This window comes from Emydura macquarii, unplaced genomic scaffold, assembly GCF_026122565.2.
Source record: "Emydura macquarii macquarii isolate MOO-44397 ecotype Brisbane River unplaced genomic scaffold, CSIRO-AGI_Emac_v2 contig_2768, whole genome shotgun sequence".
NCBI lineage: Eukaryota > Metazoa > Chordata > Testudines > Chelidae > Emydura > Emydura macquarii.
The window spans coordinates 45,789,790-45,806,529 of record NW_027132905.1 but is presented as its reverse complement, the minus strand read 5'-3'; the positions used below and the strand labels follow the sequence as shown (position 1 = coordinate 45,806,529).

The 16,740-nt window shown below is 44.7% G+C and overlaps 1 protein-coding gene across 2 annotated transcripts in view; it reads right to left on the bottom strand.

The window, feature by feature from the left end:
• Positions 1-1,141: 1,141 nt before the first annotated feature.
• Positions 1,142-16,740, bottom strand: part of KIF1B (kinesin family member 1B) — a 133,923-nt gene continuing 118,324 nt past the window's right edge. For both annotated transcript variants that reach the window (XM_067567388.1, XM_067567386.1), the window contains 9 exons: positions 14,367-14,428; positions 13,271-13,416; positions 12,656-12,895; positions 11,821-11,892; positions 10,735-10,856; positions 9,747-9,896; positions 9,043-9,235; positions 8,166-8,284; positions 1,142-6,035 (listed from right to left, as the gene is read on the bottom strand). In XM_067567388.1, the coding sequence (XP_067423489.1) occupies positions 5,993-6,035; positions 8,166-8,284; positions 9,043-9,235; positions 9,747-9,896; positions 10,735-10,856; positions 11,821-11,892; positions 12,656-12,895; positions 13,271-13,416; positions 14,367-14,428 (1,147 nt within the window). In that variant the 3' untranslated portion in view covers positions 1,142-5,992. The remainder of the gene's footprint in view (positions 6,036-8,165; positions 8,285-9,042; positions 9,236-9,746; positions 9,897-10,734; positions 10,857-11,820; positions 11,893-12,655; positions 12,896-13,270; positions 13,417-14,366; positions 14,429-16,740) is intronic.

Genomic DNA, 16,740 nt, shown 5'->3' with positions numbered 1-16,740 from the left:
CAATGGCAGGGAAATGATTGAGACATACCCAGATAACCCTGGCAAATGACAGGCACTCTCATGCTGCAGAGGAAGGCAAACTCCCCCCCTCATCCTGTAAGGTCAATGCCAATCTGACCTGGGGGAAAATTCTTTCCCAACCTCGCCTATGACAATCAGACCCTGAGCAAGCTAAACAAGTCAAGTTCTTCCAGTTTCCTCTCATAAAATAGGCACTCCATTCCGGATCATCGTATTCACTCTTCTCTGCACCTGGTCCAGTTTAAATTAATCCTTCTTGAACCTGGGTAAATAAATGGGCTCCTTAAGACTTTTGCCCACCTTATTCTCAATGTCTCAAAGCAATGAAATCTAAGGTGATCAGAAAGCTAGCTACTCCCCGGCTTTAAACTTCTAAAACTAATGCAGCACCAGGGGCCAGAAGAGCAGCTAGGAAACAGCTGCTCAGTGGGATATTGAGAAGTATAGAAATTATTGCTGTTGAGCTCAAGGTATATACAAAGAAAAAGCAACATTCACAGAACCATTTGAGAGGAGCAGGAAACTTGGATTACAGCCTGCTAGAACGGTCTTTCCATGGGCCTCACTGCTAGTATGTGAGATGCAACAATTCAGAGGGTGGCTATGGGCACCAGTGTGGGCATCCAGTGCTAGACTGATCTTGTGGAATGTAAGCAGCTGTAATACTTTAAGGACCTCACCCCAGTTTTGAACAGTCAGAACTCTTGTCAGGTTTTAACAAAGCCAAGTATATACTGGGACAGGACCTTGGGAGTTTGGTCTGTGAGGATGTCCATGCACTGCAGACATGTTCAATAAAGCTGGTAGTGTATGTATCTCAGTGGCCTCTGCTTAAGGAACTCTCAGTCACCTGTGACAACCACCTCCAGGACCTACTATGGTTAGCAGCCTGCGCATGGAAAGTGACTGAATAATTAGAACTGCCAGTAAATGATGTTTGAGGGGCATGGTGACAGAAAAGCTGGAGAAAGGTTTCTGACAAACACCTGGAATCAGGCAGAGTGAAACGTCTGTACTCACTGAGTGAGCTTGTTCAGATCAGAGTTCAACAGTTCTTGGGGAACAAGACAAGAAACTAATTAATGGTAAAGAATAGTAAGTGACGAAGCAGCACACACAATGCCTGCTAATACACTGGTTGTACCTTTATTGTTTCACCTCGTTCACTAACAGTTCAGTGGTGCAAGGTTACCATACACAGTTAGATATCTGCATTGCACACCTAAGGCTATACAGCAGATGGATCAGAATTAGTACAAATACATGAACTATATTTACATTTTGTATACTCAAGCTCCAAACATCAGATATATTTACAAAATAAAACATGAGAATGAAAATCTGAAATTAATAATGTACAGTGTTGCTGATACACTCCTTCGCTGGGATGAGATCAGTTTGCAAAGAGATTTGTTCAAGAAGGCTACTTATGCTATAGAGTCTACTGTGTGTGGAGGATTTGAATAGGGAGATGGGAACATTGGTTTAAAAAAATAGGTATTTCAGTGCAACAGCATTTCTAATGTTCGAAGTCAAGAACATTAACAGATGGCATGCGGAGTATGTGCTCTGAAAAAGCAGTGAAAATTAAGGCCGCATCCTGAGAAGTGCTGAGCAGCCATAAGTCTCCAGTTCCCAACCCTTGGTTTCAACAGGAGCTGGGGGTAGCTCAGTACCTCAGGTCAGGCCATTAATTTGGCAACATTAAAAACAAAGGAGCCATAACCCTCCACAACCCTCAAGTTTGAGAGCACAGTGGCTCTCATTGATTGAAACAAATTTAAAATGAATATTGACACTAGGTTAAGTAATGTTTAGTGTTAGACTGTTTTTGGCCTCCAATACTTAAAACTCATAAATGGCCTTTTGAACAAAAATCTCTCATTTCTGTTCTCGAACAGCTCATGTTTCTGTTTAACAAGGAAGCACAAAATTAATACATTCCTGCTACGTACAGTACAGTTCAGACCACATATGGGGTAATTAGCGACAATGGAGAGATGCAACACACACAAGTTAGAGTCCAATTTCAATATATTCTGCAAACCTTCCAAGATCAGCAGCATTAGTATCCTTCCTTTAAGCAGCAGGTTAATAACTGCATCTTTACCAAAAAAGAAAAAATGCAGAACAATAGAACTAATACAAACTGATGCTGCATAAGTACCAGAGTGATGCATAGGCAGTATTAATTGCAGAGTACCAGCGGGCACGATACCTAGGATAATGCTCTTTTTTCCTTATCTAATGTGCAATTATTACAGATGTATAAATATACAATACATTACATATAAAATTAAATATCCCTGTAAATTAGATAACAAGCAGCAGAAAGTAAAGTCTTTGCTTTGAAATACCTCACTGACCAGTAGTAAGGATTTTCGACATGGGTCTGACAAACTTTCCCAATGGTTTGGAAACCCTCTCCCTTCCCTTCCACATTGTAGAATAAGGAATTTTTAAAAAAAAACCCAACAACTTAAAGTGCATCTCTAAAATACAGTATAGAAGGTTCTTTTTAAAATAAAATGGCTTGTGGAACTTAGACACTAGTGTCATATTTTCACTGGCCTTTGGGTCATTTCCCTTCCCTTAACTGGTTAAATTAAAAACCCAAACTAGAGATGTTACTGCAGTCTTAACTTTCTCCAAGGTACATCCTTTAGGATCAGTGCCCATGCTCAAAAGGTTGGCTGGCCCATGGCATGGTGTCCAGTTTCCAGGAGCAAGTCCTGAGAGCTGGCTGACTCCAGGGCTGCCTGCCTGCAAGTGGACCATCACAACAGCTCAGCTGGATTTTTAAACTTCAGGAGGGGCAACCGTTCCCCCTGCTCCCCCAGGTGGTTTTTCCACAGCATTTTAAATTATTTGGGCTAAATCAGGAAGCCAGCACAAAAATATGAATTTCAATTTATAAGAAAACCTGATTTTTTCCCCCCACTTTCAACTTTAAGGGCCAAGGAACGCTGGCATTCCAGAGCAGAGTTCAATTACCAGTGTGAGACTTGAGGAGATTCAACATCTCTCTTACATCAGACCAGAAGGTGGTACTGCCTGCCCCTCTGAGCTTGCTAAAGAAGAGCAATCTGTTTTGTTTCAGATTATGGGGCTTTAAGAAATGGAGAAACTTAAAAATAGAATTTTACACTTCCAGTTACCTTTGATCCACGTGCAGATCAGGCCACCAGAAGCTGCCTGCAGTCCTCAAATATAGGAGGATGAAATTTATGCAACACATTTGTAACATTTCCAGTTCTGTGGTGTAACACACCCATCTGCTACCTTCCGTTCCTAAGGAGGGTCCCTTAATCATGTTTATATAGAATACCTATATTTGTAATACAATTTAGCTCCTTTTCCAGCTTCTGGCCTATCCAAAGCAAAGACTTTGCAAACTAGTTTTGTTCTAGTTAAAAAAAATAAAAAAAATGTTCTCAGTGCGTCACATAATACCATAATCTAACTGCCACCAGCCCTCCCCTTCTCAGACAGGTCCCACCTTCATTACTGATGGCAGCAGCAGCAGCTACTTAGTGCTTAAAATTAACCTCTAATTCATTCTTAGAACAGTTTTGAAATCTGCTTAGCTCCAGCACAGGGAGCCCTCTTCCTGCACTAGCAGTCTTGGTTTGTGCACACACAGGAAGTGCACGTTGTGTCTGTTACATAACAAAAACATTAACACTGTGTTAGAGTCACACAATTAGTGTACAAAATGCTACAAAACAAACAAAAACTTTCTGTGTGATGCTGTTGGGTCCCTAAGATGCTCCCCCGCTGCAGATTCCTGTTCTGGAAGGAGTTAGGGGACCACAGGAGAAGGGGTGAGATCACGGCTTAGCGTGACTACCGTCATGTAAACTATAAAGATATGTCCTAGCAAGCATCAATCTCCATTTTCCTGCTTCTTTTTTAACTATGCTTTTAGGAGGTCCCACTATGCATTGCACAATGCGGCAGAACCAAAACAGTGCATGAGTCTGGAATAAAGTTGCTCTTTTGGGAATCCCTCATGCTTCTGGCCACAGAAACTCCAGGGGGCGGCATGATTAGGTGACAAGGAGTGATCTGAATGAAAACGACCTTCCTGAGGTGGAGTGATCAGATGGCCTTTTCTTGGATGTGCCTAGGATAGTGAAATAACCCCTCTCTGCCACACCCAAGGGCTATAATTAATTAGAGCTTGGTACATCCCCACCCCCTCAGCATTTCCACTGCCCAAAGTGAGCCACTGGGGAGAGGTTTTGACAGATGCTAAAAATAATTCCCCTGCAGGCACCAAGAAACTTAAGCTGGAAATTCACCTCACAGAGAAAGGAAACTCACTTTGTCTTTGGTGAAAGGCCTGAAGGGGCAGAGGTGTATGTCTGTGTGTCAAGGTTTGTCTATGACAGAGACCTTATATCAAATGACCTTATATCAAAATTAGGAGTCTGCTTGATCTTTCTTCAGGAGGGACTAGTTTCCTTCCACAGCATTTAGGGGGGAGTGTTGGAGGCAGCTGAAGAAAAGAAGGAGGTGGTGGTGGTGATGATCTAAGCAGAGATGTGAGTTTTTCCAAAGAGAAGCCAACACTTCCTTTCATTTCCCATCCTGGAGCATGCAATGGCTGGAGAGTGCTGCACGCACTAGGTTTTAAAAGGGGACTGTGAGGAGAAGATACTTTCTCATGATCAGACTGGATATCATTTGAATTGGAGAAAGGAGGGTTGTATGCATAAGGTGGGAGCAAGGAGGCCCTCATTTCAAAGGTTCTCCAAGAGTGTATGGCTAGATGCATTTGTCAGAGTAGCTTTCCAGGCCACACTAGTGTTTGGTTTAAAACTATTCAAACAGGGAAGAGAAGAGTCACTGGTACAATAACTCTCCTAAGACAAAAGAAAGGTAGAGAAAAAGTATCTTCCCCCCCCCCCCTTTTTTTTGGTTAATTTCTGCATATGCTCCAGGACCACACTGGAATTTTTCCACTTCACACTCTCCTTCAGCAGCGTCACCTCAAACAGGAAGCTGAGCCCTTCAAATTTCAAGATTTGCACCCAATGCTTCAGTGACAACCTCCTTTCCTAACCAGGAGGGACACAGCCACATTGTCTGAACATGGTTACCTCAAACTCCACCTGCTCTTCTCAAAACAGGGGCAGAGGGGTGCTAATGTTTTGGGAAACTTTATAAACAAATAGTGCCAATCTAGATCCCTATGGCAAGAGCTCATGGGGAAGTTTCTTCCAGCCTGCTGCTAAATCACTCAGAATCTGGCTCCTGTTCTCCTTGCGCCAATCTAGACAGCAGCAGACCTTGCTCTGACCTGCTGAACACAAACAACTCCTCCACCTCTGGACTGAACTCAAATTCCTGGATATCTGGGTTCTGAGACTCAAGTCCAACCTGAATAGGTGGACTTATCCTTTGTGTCAGCTCTCACAGGGGGTTAAATGAGAGGCAAGACTAAGGAAGCCTCAAGAACTACAGCAGCTTCTGGCTGGGTAATACCATGTTTAGACACTTAGAAGAAGCCATTTTCCCCTAGCCTAAGAATCTTGTCCTGAGGGCAGCATTGTGGTTACCGCAAAGTCACAAAATAAAGAAAAACCTAAAGCATTTCAGACAGACAACACTGAGGACAGTGCTACAGATACAAAAGAGTCAGTTGGAATGGGAAACCAATTGTCCTAAGGAAAAAACAAAAAAATAAATAATTTTCTTTTCGAAGTCGTGCAATATTCACTGGATCCTTTTTTTGTTTTTTCCTTTTGTTTTGGCTACATGCTACTAATAGGATTCTCAGCACAGATGAAAAGAAAAAAGGATAGGGTTAGAATAGTTAGAAAAAGTGCTGAAGGAAGTTGGGAAGGAGGGGAAGTTAAGCCACAGGATTACATACAAGAGAAACCATCAAGAATCACAAAGAGAAATGAGAGGTAACATTATCTATCAGAAGGCGAGTTAGAACAGATGAGAACATTACATGGACTCAGTACTTCAGCAGGCCCGTGCGTCTTCGGGCCAGTTTTGACCTGTACAAAGCAAAGGAAAAAGGATTAGTTAGTTTGGCATTACCTCCTGAGCCTCATTTTTCCTCTCTTCCTGTCAGTCTTTATCTTCTTTTCTGCCCCGTGTTAACAATATGTGATCTATGCTTATTTTGCATTTTTAAAAAGGTAAAAATATGTAAGCACGGTAACTTGGAAGCTGTACTTGCTGCCTCAGTGTCCTTGTGAGGCAGATGGGATGAGGCAGGAAAAGATGGTTGCTTACCTTGTTTGTAACTGCTGTTCTTTGAGATGTGTTGCTCATGTCCATTCCATTGTAAGTGCATGCGCGCCCTGTGCACGTGTACCGAAAATTTTTTCCCCTTAGCAGATCTGCTAGCTTTGGTGCCTCCTGGAGTCCCACACGCATGGCACGGTATATGAGGCGCTGCCGGCCCTACACCCCCGAGTTCCTTCTTGCCATCAACTCTGACAGTGGGGATGAGGGGGCGTGTGGGTCATGGAATGGACATAAGCAACACACCTCGAAGAACAACAGTTACAAGATAAGTAACTGTCTTTTCTTCTTTGAGTGCTTGCTCATGTCCATTTCATGGTAGGTGACTTGCAAGCAGTACCTTGGAGGTGGGTTCGGAGTTCATAGGTTGGTTGACTGCAACACTGCCCTACCGAATCTGGCATCATCCCTAGCCTATTGCACAATAGCTTAGTGGAATGTAAAGGTATGAACTGACGACTACATAGCAGCTTTGCATATGTCCTGCATAGGCACCCGCACCAAGAATGCTGCAGAAGACATCTGTGCCCTGATGGAGTGAGCTGTGACATGGCCCGGTAGCGGAACCTTTGCTTGCTCATAGCAGAAGCGTATGCAGGTGGTTGTCCAGGAGGAGATTCATTGTGATGAGACAGGAAAGCCTTTCATCCTCTCGGCCACCGTGATGAATATCTGCTTGGACTTCTGGAACGGCTTCGTCCTCTCTAAGTAGAAAGCCAGGGCTCTGCGTACATCCAGCGTATGCCATCTCTTCTTCTTTTAAGTCCTCGGTCTGAACGCCTTACAGATGCAGCACTTGTACTTTTGATGAGACTCCCCAAAGCACCTTAAACAGTCTTTGTGGGGGTTCCTAATCGGGAAAATCCTTCCCGCAGGATTTACAAGACTTAAAGCCTGGAGATCAGGGCATACCTCAATACTGGGTGGAGGTCCCTAACAGGACTACCTTATCTACTACTACTACAACAATAACTAACAACTATCTAAACAACTACTTAACAAGTACTTATAAAAACAAAGGCTACAGCTAAGAGGCACTTCTCAAAGCAAGCAAGAACACAATTCCAGTAACCGTCAATAGCAGAAAGAAGGAACTGAGGGGGCGTAGGGCTGGCAGCACCTCATATACCACGCCATGCACACGGGACTCCAGGGGGTGCCGAAGCTGGCCCTACGGGATTCTGCTACGGGGAAAAATGTTCTGGTAAGTGTGCATGGGGCATGCATGCACCTACAATGGAATGGATATGAGCAAGCACTCAAAGAACTGCAATTTAAGAGCTCCTCTCTGTGCAGGTAACAGCTGGGTTTTCAATTAACTTTTTAGTAAAATGAAGACTAATGAGTTTTTTCCTAGTGGTACTGTGTTACTGTGCCTTTAAGGGAGAGCCAGTAACCTCTGTAGCCCAGCTGACAAGATGGCACCTGTGAGGTGGGCTAGAATGCAGGGACTCTTGGAGAAAGCCAGCAAGAGGAAGGAGGGAGGGAGGGTTCTTCTGGGTCACCCTACAATCTGGCCAAGCAGAGAAGCAGCCCAGACCTACCAGCAGGTAGGCAGCGAGAAGTCTAATACATTTGTAATAGCTGAGAAAGCACAGGGTAGGGCCAAAGGCCATTTTAAGCTCTTCGTGTCTACATTACACACAGCATCCTGCATATATTTAAATTTGATTTGTCTGGCAAGAAGCTGGTGAGCAGACAGCATCCACTGCACTTTCTAGGCTTTAGGGCTGGCTTTTTTCCATACCAGTAATCTGAGTGCTCACTGGAATTGGCTCTTCTCCATCCCCTCAGAGCAAATCTGCTAACCAATATGAAAGGCTGCCCGCCCACATCCCAGCTCTGCAGTGTCTGCTCACTCAGGCGCTGCCCCCTACCGTATTGTGCCAGCAAGAAGAGGGTTGAAGGCGTATAACCAGTCGTTCATGTCTTTGTCGTTGATGGCCTGGAGCAGGACCCCACGGTGCTTTGTGCACACAGCGAAGGTATTGGGTGTCTGAAATATTTAAACAGACAGTTCTCAAGTAACCAACCTGTGGGTGCAGAAACTAGTTTCACATAGGGTTAACTCCTTCTTGCTACTGGAATGTGCCAGTCCCAGCAGCAGTTTCCTAGGAGACATTCAGACAAGTGACAGAACTTATTTTCTTTCCTCCAGGATGCACACTGTGTGTCCAGTATATTATTCAGCCCCAGAAACATTCCAATACTCATGGACCCAGATCCTTTGATTGTAAGATCTTTGGAGCAGGAACTGACTTTTTGTTCTGTCTACAACACCTAACACAATGGGGTCCTGGTCCATGACGTGGGCTCCTAGGCGTTACAATAATACAAAGAAAACTATAGCAGTAAATCAATGTACTGTAATCAATCCTCCTATATGTGAGGGAATATAGGAATCAAGGAACTGGTAAAAGGACACAGCCTTAAACCTCTAGGTCTGAACCCTGCCCAGACTGGTGGTGACTGATAGTGGAACAAGAGTCTCAGTCCAGCTCTCTGCAGGTTTGCATGCACATCACAAAAACCACCTCTGCACTATGTGGGAACCTTGTTGGCAGCCTCAGCAGAAGCGTCAATGGCTGAACTGCCATTGAGACTGACCTGTCTAAATCCTAGAGGTGCTTACTCCAGATCAGAGATCAGTCAGATTGGCAAGGCAGCACAGGGAAAGCTTGCATCAGGATTCCGCATGCTGCTTCCGTTCTGTGAATAAACAGAGGACTGCAGTTTCTAGGCACTTAGACTGACCTTCACCATTGCCTGCTGATCCTCACTGTACTCCACCTGAGCTGTGGACAGGTTTATGATCCCCCTCTCCACAGGATCTTTGTCACTGTTGTAAATAAAGACGTATGGACGACGGACTATCACAAAGTGCTTGGCCCAGGAGCTGGAGAGCGGCTCCTTGAAGTGGAGGTACCCCTTCTTTGAGACCACAGAGCTGAGGAAACAGACAAAGGGGAAATATATTTATCCAGGAAAGTATGAAGTGAATCAGCCCCTGCTGGGATGGCCCAACAACAGAGTGAAATGGCAATACCGGTGGGCCTACAGTGCTGTCTCCCATCCCACCCAATGTCAGTTCCTTCAGAGGAAAGCTTTACCCCATCTCCTCCTTCCAAAAGTGCACCTAGCTGTGCCCACGGGACAAGTGATGCAGAGACCTATGCTGCAGTGACCTGGATCCACGGGTCAGACTCTGTAGCAGAATTAGTTCTGTGCATGAAGTGGTTGCAGGAGTGAGCACCATGGAAGATAGATCAACTCAACTCTCCCCTTCTCTGCTACTAGCCTCTGAGTCTCTCTCGCAGGTTGCTGTTTTAGTCCTGCCAGCAGAAAGCTTGGCAGCTGTTGTGTTCATCTTCCTCAGATGGGGCAGGGCAAGTGGAACCCCAAGAAACCCCCTGCTTTAGAGAGCGCAGAAAGCTCTGACGCTGTGACATTTGACTTACCCAGGTCTGATTTCCTCAATATCAGGAACAAGGTTTAGGAACTCATTCTTTCCAGCTCTGGCCAGGAAGGAGGTTTCCACTGTCGGAACCAGTTGGAATTGTTCCAACTCCGGGCAGGGGCTAGAGGCACGGGAATTTGCTTCCGGGGTCCTTTAAAAAAAATGATGGGGGAGAAAAGTAATCACTACAAGGCAAGTGATTATGACAGCAGAACTGAAAGCATTTCTGAAACCTGTCCTCTCCCATAAGAAACTCTTCTGTTGTGCCATGAGCCTGATCCACCATTCTCAGAGTGATTATATGCCATGCCATGGCCCTTGGGAGCCTTCTGTACAACTCCCATACAGCATTTACCACAAACATGGGGCCCTCAACTCAGAACACAAAAGTGATCTGCCTGCCCTTAGGTTGCTTCAGACCATTTCTTCCTTGCATCCCTCTCCAAGCACAGTCCACAGCCCTGAGGGGCTGGGCCCAGATTATAGTTGGATAGATACTAGAAGGGCACTTCCTGATCAGTATTGCTCTCAGTGAGGACTAAGGAGAGAAGAAGGCACTGAACTGTCCTTCAGTGAGAAGTGATTCCCAATTTTATCTGAAACATCCTTCATAACTATGAGATAAGCAACAGAGATCACTGGCCAAATTGGCCTATCATGGTCTGTTCTCATTTATGGCCTTCTTTTGACAGACACCCCAGAACCACGGAGGGTTTTATATGCTGAAGATGCAGCGGAGGCTATAAACACAGTGTGTTCACCTGACTGCCCCTTCAAGGTGAGGAAAAAAAAACTTGAAAGGGGAAAGAAGGGGAAGAGAATAAATACACAAAAGAGAGCAGGAGACAGAATGAAGAAGCACATGTAGGAAGGAGAGAAAAAGGAGAAAAACAAAAACGAAATCAGAAAGGACAAAAAGACCAAGAGAAGCAGTGGAGTGGAAGAATTTGTTTACAATCCAGTTTGTCCTCCCCACCATCTCTACTTACTTCTGATCCACTGAATTGCACCTTGAATCTGCCAGAGAGGGACAGGTGGATGAAGGTGTGAGAGTGGCACTGCTGAAACTGGACACTGATGGGTCCCGCCCAATTGGAGAGATATCAGACAGCTACAAGAACACACACAAAACACTGCAGGATGAGATTTTTGTAGTTGATGTCTCATCTTGGTAAGAGAGCACCACATTCAGAGTATACAGAATTAGCTGTCCTGAGTTCTCAATGGAGTATTTCTACCAATACTAATTACTCTATTAGATAAACACCACAACAGCCATATTTTTGTACCCAAGCCACCTCTTTGTAGAAGTCTCATTGTCTGAAAAGCAGATATGGTAGCGCTTCTGTGGACACTACCTGACAATACCATGCTAGGCATCTGACTATCTGCATACAGAATCCCTCAGAGCACTTTTGGTGGTTGGTTTTGTAACAGATTCATTTATTGTCATTTGTGGCTAAAGTCAGTTCTCAAATAAGCTGTTCAGTTTATCCTTTGTTGCTGGTAAACTGAAGAACATGATGATAATGGGCACTCCATGCCACCAGGTGAACTGTAATGCAGGCTAGAGCATTCACAGTACACCAGAAGAGACCTCACCTGCACCACTCTATTTGCTTTCCCTAATCTTTGGAACTCTGTGTGTGTGTGTGTGTGTGTGTGTGTGTGTGTGTGTGTGTGTGTGTGTGTGTGTGTGTGTGTGTGTGTGTGTGTGTGTGTGTGTGTGTGGGTGTGGGGGGGGGGGGAAAGGAGAGGAGGAGGAGAACCACACAGAACACCCTCTCCCCCCATAGACTAAAGTTAAACAAAAATTGAGTCCAATATCAGTTGTATCATTCAGGTGCAACTCTGGCCCTTGTGTTTTCACCATGATGGCATTAGAACCTTTACTTTACACAAACTGGCAGCCTTTCAATACACAGTACCTACAAATCATACTTCAACTTAGAGAATATTTAGTGTTCTAAGACTCCAGCAGATTAAAATAGGGTGTAGAAAAGGTATTACAGGAAAAACAGACAGGTCTACTGCATGTTTGGCTGCTGACACAGCAGCTACAGCAAGCTCCGTACCTTACAATCACTGATGCTGTTGTACACCTGGTTAAATTCACGGTTGAAAGTGTGGGTAAGAAGCTGCAGGCACTGAGGAAAAAGCAAAACACAAAAGATTTTTCCAATTACATCTTGGGTAGCAACAGATCGCACGTAGCAGGCAATCTACCAAGAAACACTAGAGAATTAGTGAACTAAGACTGCCCATGACTCAATGTGATGACACCAACAAAAAAACGAACAAACCAGATGTCAGTCATACAATTCCTGTGATTACACTACCGAACACTTCCATATACAAGAGTACTAATGTAGGTGCTAGACATGGCACTAACAGCGCAACCCCAGTCATCTCTTTCAATTTCACTGAAGGGAGACTTCTACTGGCTGGCTTGAGAGAACAGAACTTTGGTTATGCAGCCTATTTAAACGAGGTTCTGTTTATAACACAGCACACTCGCCATGTAACTAACATGAGGGGCTGAGTAAGGGAAAGCAAAAGAAAAGGACATGAGACAACAAAAGACTAATTTCTAAGTCCTAAAGTGCACTTGTAAGCCAGGTATCCCTGAACTGGAGAAGATCTAGCAGAAGGATTTTATATGTCTAATGAATAAAATCAAAAAGGTACCAGCTAAAAAACAAGAGCATGTCAGCTCATGGTCCCTCTTCCCCATCTGATCATTTGCCCCAGTTAGGAACAATACAAAGGTCCAAGCATTGTAGGTGAAAGGTTTCTGTGGTTCCTTAGGTGATTAAGCCCTAGATATTTTAACTTTTTCTTGTTAAAACATCTTTACTGCATCTTCGGTGCCACAACTTGGACCTGTTCTGCTCTCTGCGCAGCCTGTACCTTGGTGGCTAGTTCTTTCTCCCTATCCACCAGGCTCTCGATGTCTGCAGAGTCGTAGCCGCTGCTTTCACTGGGCGTGACAGCACTCTCAAAAGTGGTAGTGGAGATTTGGGAGGAGATGCTGGTGGAGGTGCTGAGAGTCCCGCTGCTCAGACTGGGGGACAGCGAGTCACTCAAGGATTTGGGGATGCTGTCGCCAAGTTTCTCACGTAGTAGCAGGAAGTGACGAGTCTTTTCCACCTGAGAATCAACATAATTAAGCATCAACTACAGGACATTCCCCACCCTCAGGAACATGAGAATCCACTTTTCACTCAACAGGACATCTGTCAGAGAGTTGTGAGGCCCGGAGCAGAAACAATAGCAATACTGCTAAAGATTTGATCATTGCTTTTGCTGAATGCATTAAGCTGATGGCTGTTTTCACTGGCAGGAACAGTTGCTCTGTATCCATCCGGTGGGGAACCTACCCAAGGCCTAGCCCTGCAGAAAACACTAAAAACAAAAGTTCCCTTAGGAAGCTCCCCCAAATTGGAGGTTACAGTCAGCACAAAAGGCTGCTGGAAGATGTAGTTCCTCTCTTGCTCTTTCCCCATTCCCTCTCCCTTTGTGTACCTCATGTAGCTGCTCCAGCTTCTCCAGTTCCCACTGGTGCTCTAGAATGAGGCTATCACCACGGGGCCTCCAACCTGCCAGGTTCTCTTCCCCACGGACATATGCCACAGATGTATCCAGGACTTTCCTCCTCCTCCTCTGCATTCCTAAGGAGCCAAGTACAGAGTAGCACAGGTTAAAAACAACAGCTGATTGGGAAAAGATACAATACAGACAATGTACAGCAACTGGCAGGGAACTCCCTTCCTCCCTGCAACTCAATGTGGGAGAGAGAGATTTTAGTTCTGCCCTAGCCCAGAAATATCTTTTCCCTACTGCTATAACTTTTCAGTCCAATTCAACAGAAACATTTAAGTGCATTTTTCTCCAAGGCCTGGTGATATTATGCAAGTTACAATCATTCATAGCCATGTAGCCTGAATCAGGCATTTGCAAGCTCTGAAATTCAATCCTTAGGAAATGCTGGGAGGAAAACTTCTGGAAAATTCCCCCGCTCCTGCTCCCCCAAGTCCCAAGTACACTAATTTGAAGGAGCTATCTACATTGCCCACTTCTTCCTGGCTCCTGACACAGCATCTTGTTAATTGAAGCTGTCTTCATTCAACTACGTCATCTGTGCTGTCTATAGATTTGGCTCCAATTCACAGGGGGACCAAGGCTGTACTGCCATGGTAATTACACTATATCCATTCCCACCGTAGGTGTTCTCTCACTTACATCTTTCCTCTCCTCCTTTAGGTTAGGTTATACTGGGAACTTCTATCATCAATGTTAAAAAATCCATTCCAGTTCTCAAAAAAAACCAACTGAAAAGTCCTCCAAGTGTTTGGATAACAGACTGTGCCTCGAGGGACATAGGTATTCCCAGCATATAGGGATACGGGTAAATATAGTCAGGCCTCTATGTGACATCCTGCAGGCAGGACAAGGCCCCTCCAAAGACCAGATAAGCAGCTCCATAGTGACTTAAGCTGCGAACACTTAACACACTTTATTTAGAAATATAAAATTTATTTGCAGTGTCTCCATCAGCCCTAACTGACTTTCACAAACTTACACAAACCTACATTTGAATGCACATGCTGTTCTTGCTTACCTGGGCTTCCTGTGTCTGCCATTTTGCATAAACTCAACTCGTAGATTCCAGTTACTCGATTGCTGTTTACAAATCACCACAGAGAGGAAACTAGTTATATCTCAAGAAATAAATCAAGATAAAGTACACAATTTCTGAAAATGTTTACATCTTCATGATTCAGAGGACCCTTTGCCCACAAAATAGAAATTGTATTTGAAAGCAGAGACCCTTGTCTACTCTAAGCTTGACAAATCAACCGGCAGGCTGCTAGCTCCCCAGAGACGACACCTCCATTCTGTCACCTGTCCTTCCCTGTTTCTAGTCCATTATCCTTAGGAAGCTACAAATTAAGTAAATTAGAGTTTAGGACCAATGTCCTCACAGGCCTGCTGGAAAATGTGTTCCCCCTCCATTAAAACATCCAAATACCTTTTCAAAGGCTGGTGACGGGCAAATCTGGAGAACAGGAAATCTGAGGGACAGTCAGTTTGGTCTGTATTGAAGTAAATTTAATGAAGGAGGAGCAATTAATGCCCTCCAATAGAACTGGAAACTGCAGCTAAGCAGGCTTTCAATGAAGAGGTTTATAAAGGTACCATGTTGTATTCTCCCTTTCAATCTGTATGTGAAAAGGGAGAGGTTACTTACCCGTACAGTAACTTGAGTTCAAGATGTTTTGTCTCCACTGTAGGACATGAATGTGCCCGTGCACTCAAGTGGAGATTGTAAAGCAGTGTTCACAGGTCCATGCCTGTGCAGAGCAACTTCTCATGGTCCCCTATGAGAGCATATAGAGAGGTGTGGATTCACCACCACTCAGTTTCTTCTTGACCGCAAAGCTAAAGACCCCAAAGCAGAGGAGCAAAATAACAGGAGGTGGAGAACCATAGTGAACAAACATCTTGAAGATGTACAGGTCAGTAACCTCTGACTTCTCTGAGCATATGACCCCATGGTGCTCCACTGTAGGAGACTCCCAAGCAGTGACTCAGAATGGATGTGGGTGCTGAGGGGCAAGTCTACGACAGTTCAGAGGACTGTGTCACCAAACACAGTTCAGTTCTGGAAGCAGGTAAGACAGCGTAATGCTTGGCAAACGTATGGATGGAGGACCAAGTTGCAGTCCTGAAGATTTCTGCAATGTGAACATCTTTCAATAGGGCTACAGATGTGGACTGAGCCCCAGTGGAAAGTGCGGTCACTATGAGGGGATGGTATCCCATCAGTCTCATAGCATATTAGAATGCAACCCAAGATGCACTTGGACAGTCTCTGCATGGAAATGAACTCTCCCTTCATCCTCTCTTTAAAAGATACGAATAGGCTGGGAGAGGCCCCGAAGGTCTTAGTCCTGAAGACCTGGTCAAGAAAGACCTTAGTCTGGTCAAGAAAGAAGGCAAGAGTCCTCCTGACATCTTGTGTATGTAAGCTGGTTTCCTCCCTGGAGACATGCGGCTTTGGATAGAATACTGGTGGACTGATTTCCTACGTAATACAGTATTCCAAAAGAGACCTCAGGGAGGAAGTGAGGCCGGGGATATTGTGTAACCTTTTCTCTGTAAGAGACAGTAAAAGGTGGGTCTGTTATGACAGCCCTTAGTTCTCCCATTCATCTAGCCTAAGCGATGGCTATAAGGAATGAAGTCTTGAGGGAGAGGTAGGGAAGAGAGCAGATAGCTATTGGCTCAAAGGGAGGTTTCCTCAGGGCATTGAGAACCAAATTAAGATCTCAGTGGGGGTGGAGGGACAGGTTCTGTACAGGAGGAAACCAGTTGTGTAAGCCCTTAAGGAACCTACTCATAGTAGGGTGGGAAAAAATTCAGAAGCCCTGGATGAGGGAGTGGAAGGCTGCGATAGCAGCCAAACGTACCCTGACTGAACTCACAGATAGACCCAGTGTCTAAGTCCAACAGGTAGTGTAGTATCTTAGAGAGCAGAACTTCTAATGTTTGAAAGGAGTGAAGAAAAATGAAAGCATTTCCACTTTTGAAGGTAAGTTTTGCAAGCAGTAGATCTCCTGCTAGATCAGATAAGGTCCAATCAGTTCTCCTAAGCAAACAGGTTAGCTCTATGCTTGAGAACCTCTAGGAACCATGCTCTCAGGTTCAAGGACGAGGAGTTGAGATGGATCAGGGTCCCTGAGTTCTGAGACATCCTTGCTGAGGGGAAAGCGGAGAGGTGTTGCCACAAAGAAGTGAAGCAGGTTCGAGTACTACACTCTTCTTTATCCAGGATGGTGCTATGAGGATAACCCTCACTCTTTCCTGTCACAGCCTGGGCAAGGTGTTGAGAATTAGAGGTAGAGGTGGGTAAGTATATAGCAAGTTACAGGCCATTGTGTTAACAGGGCATCTCCCAACGAGTTGAAGCCATATCCTCCCTTGGAGCAGAA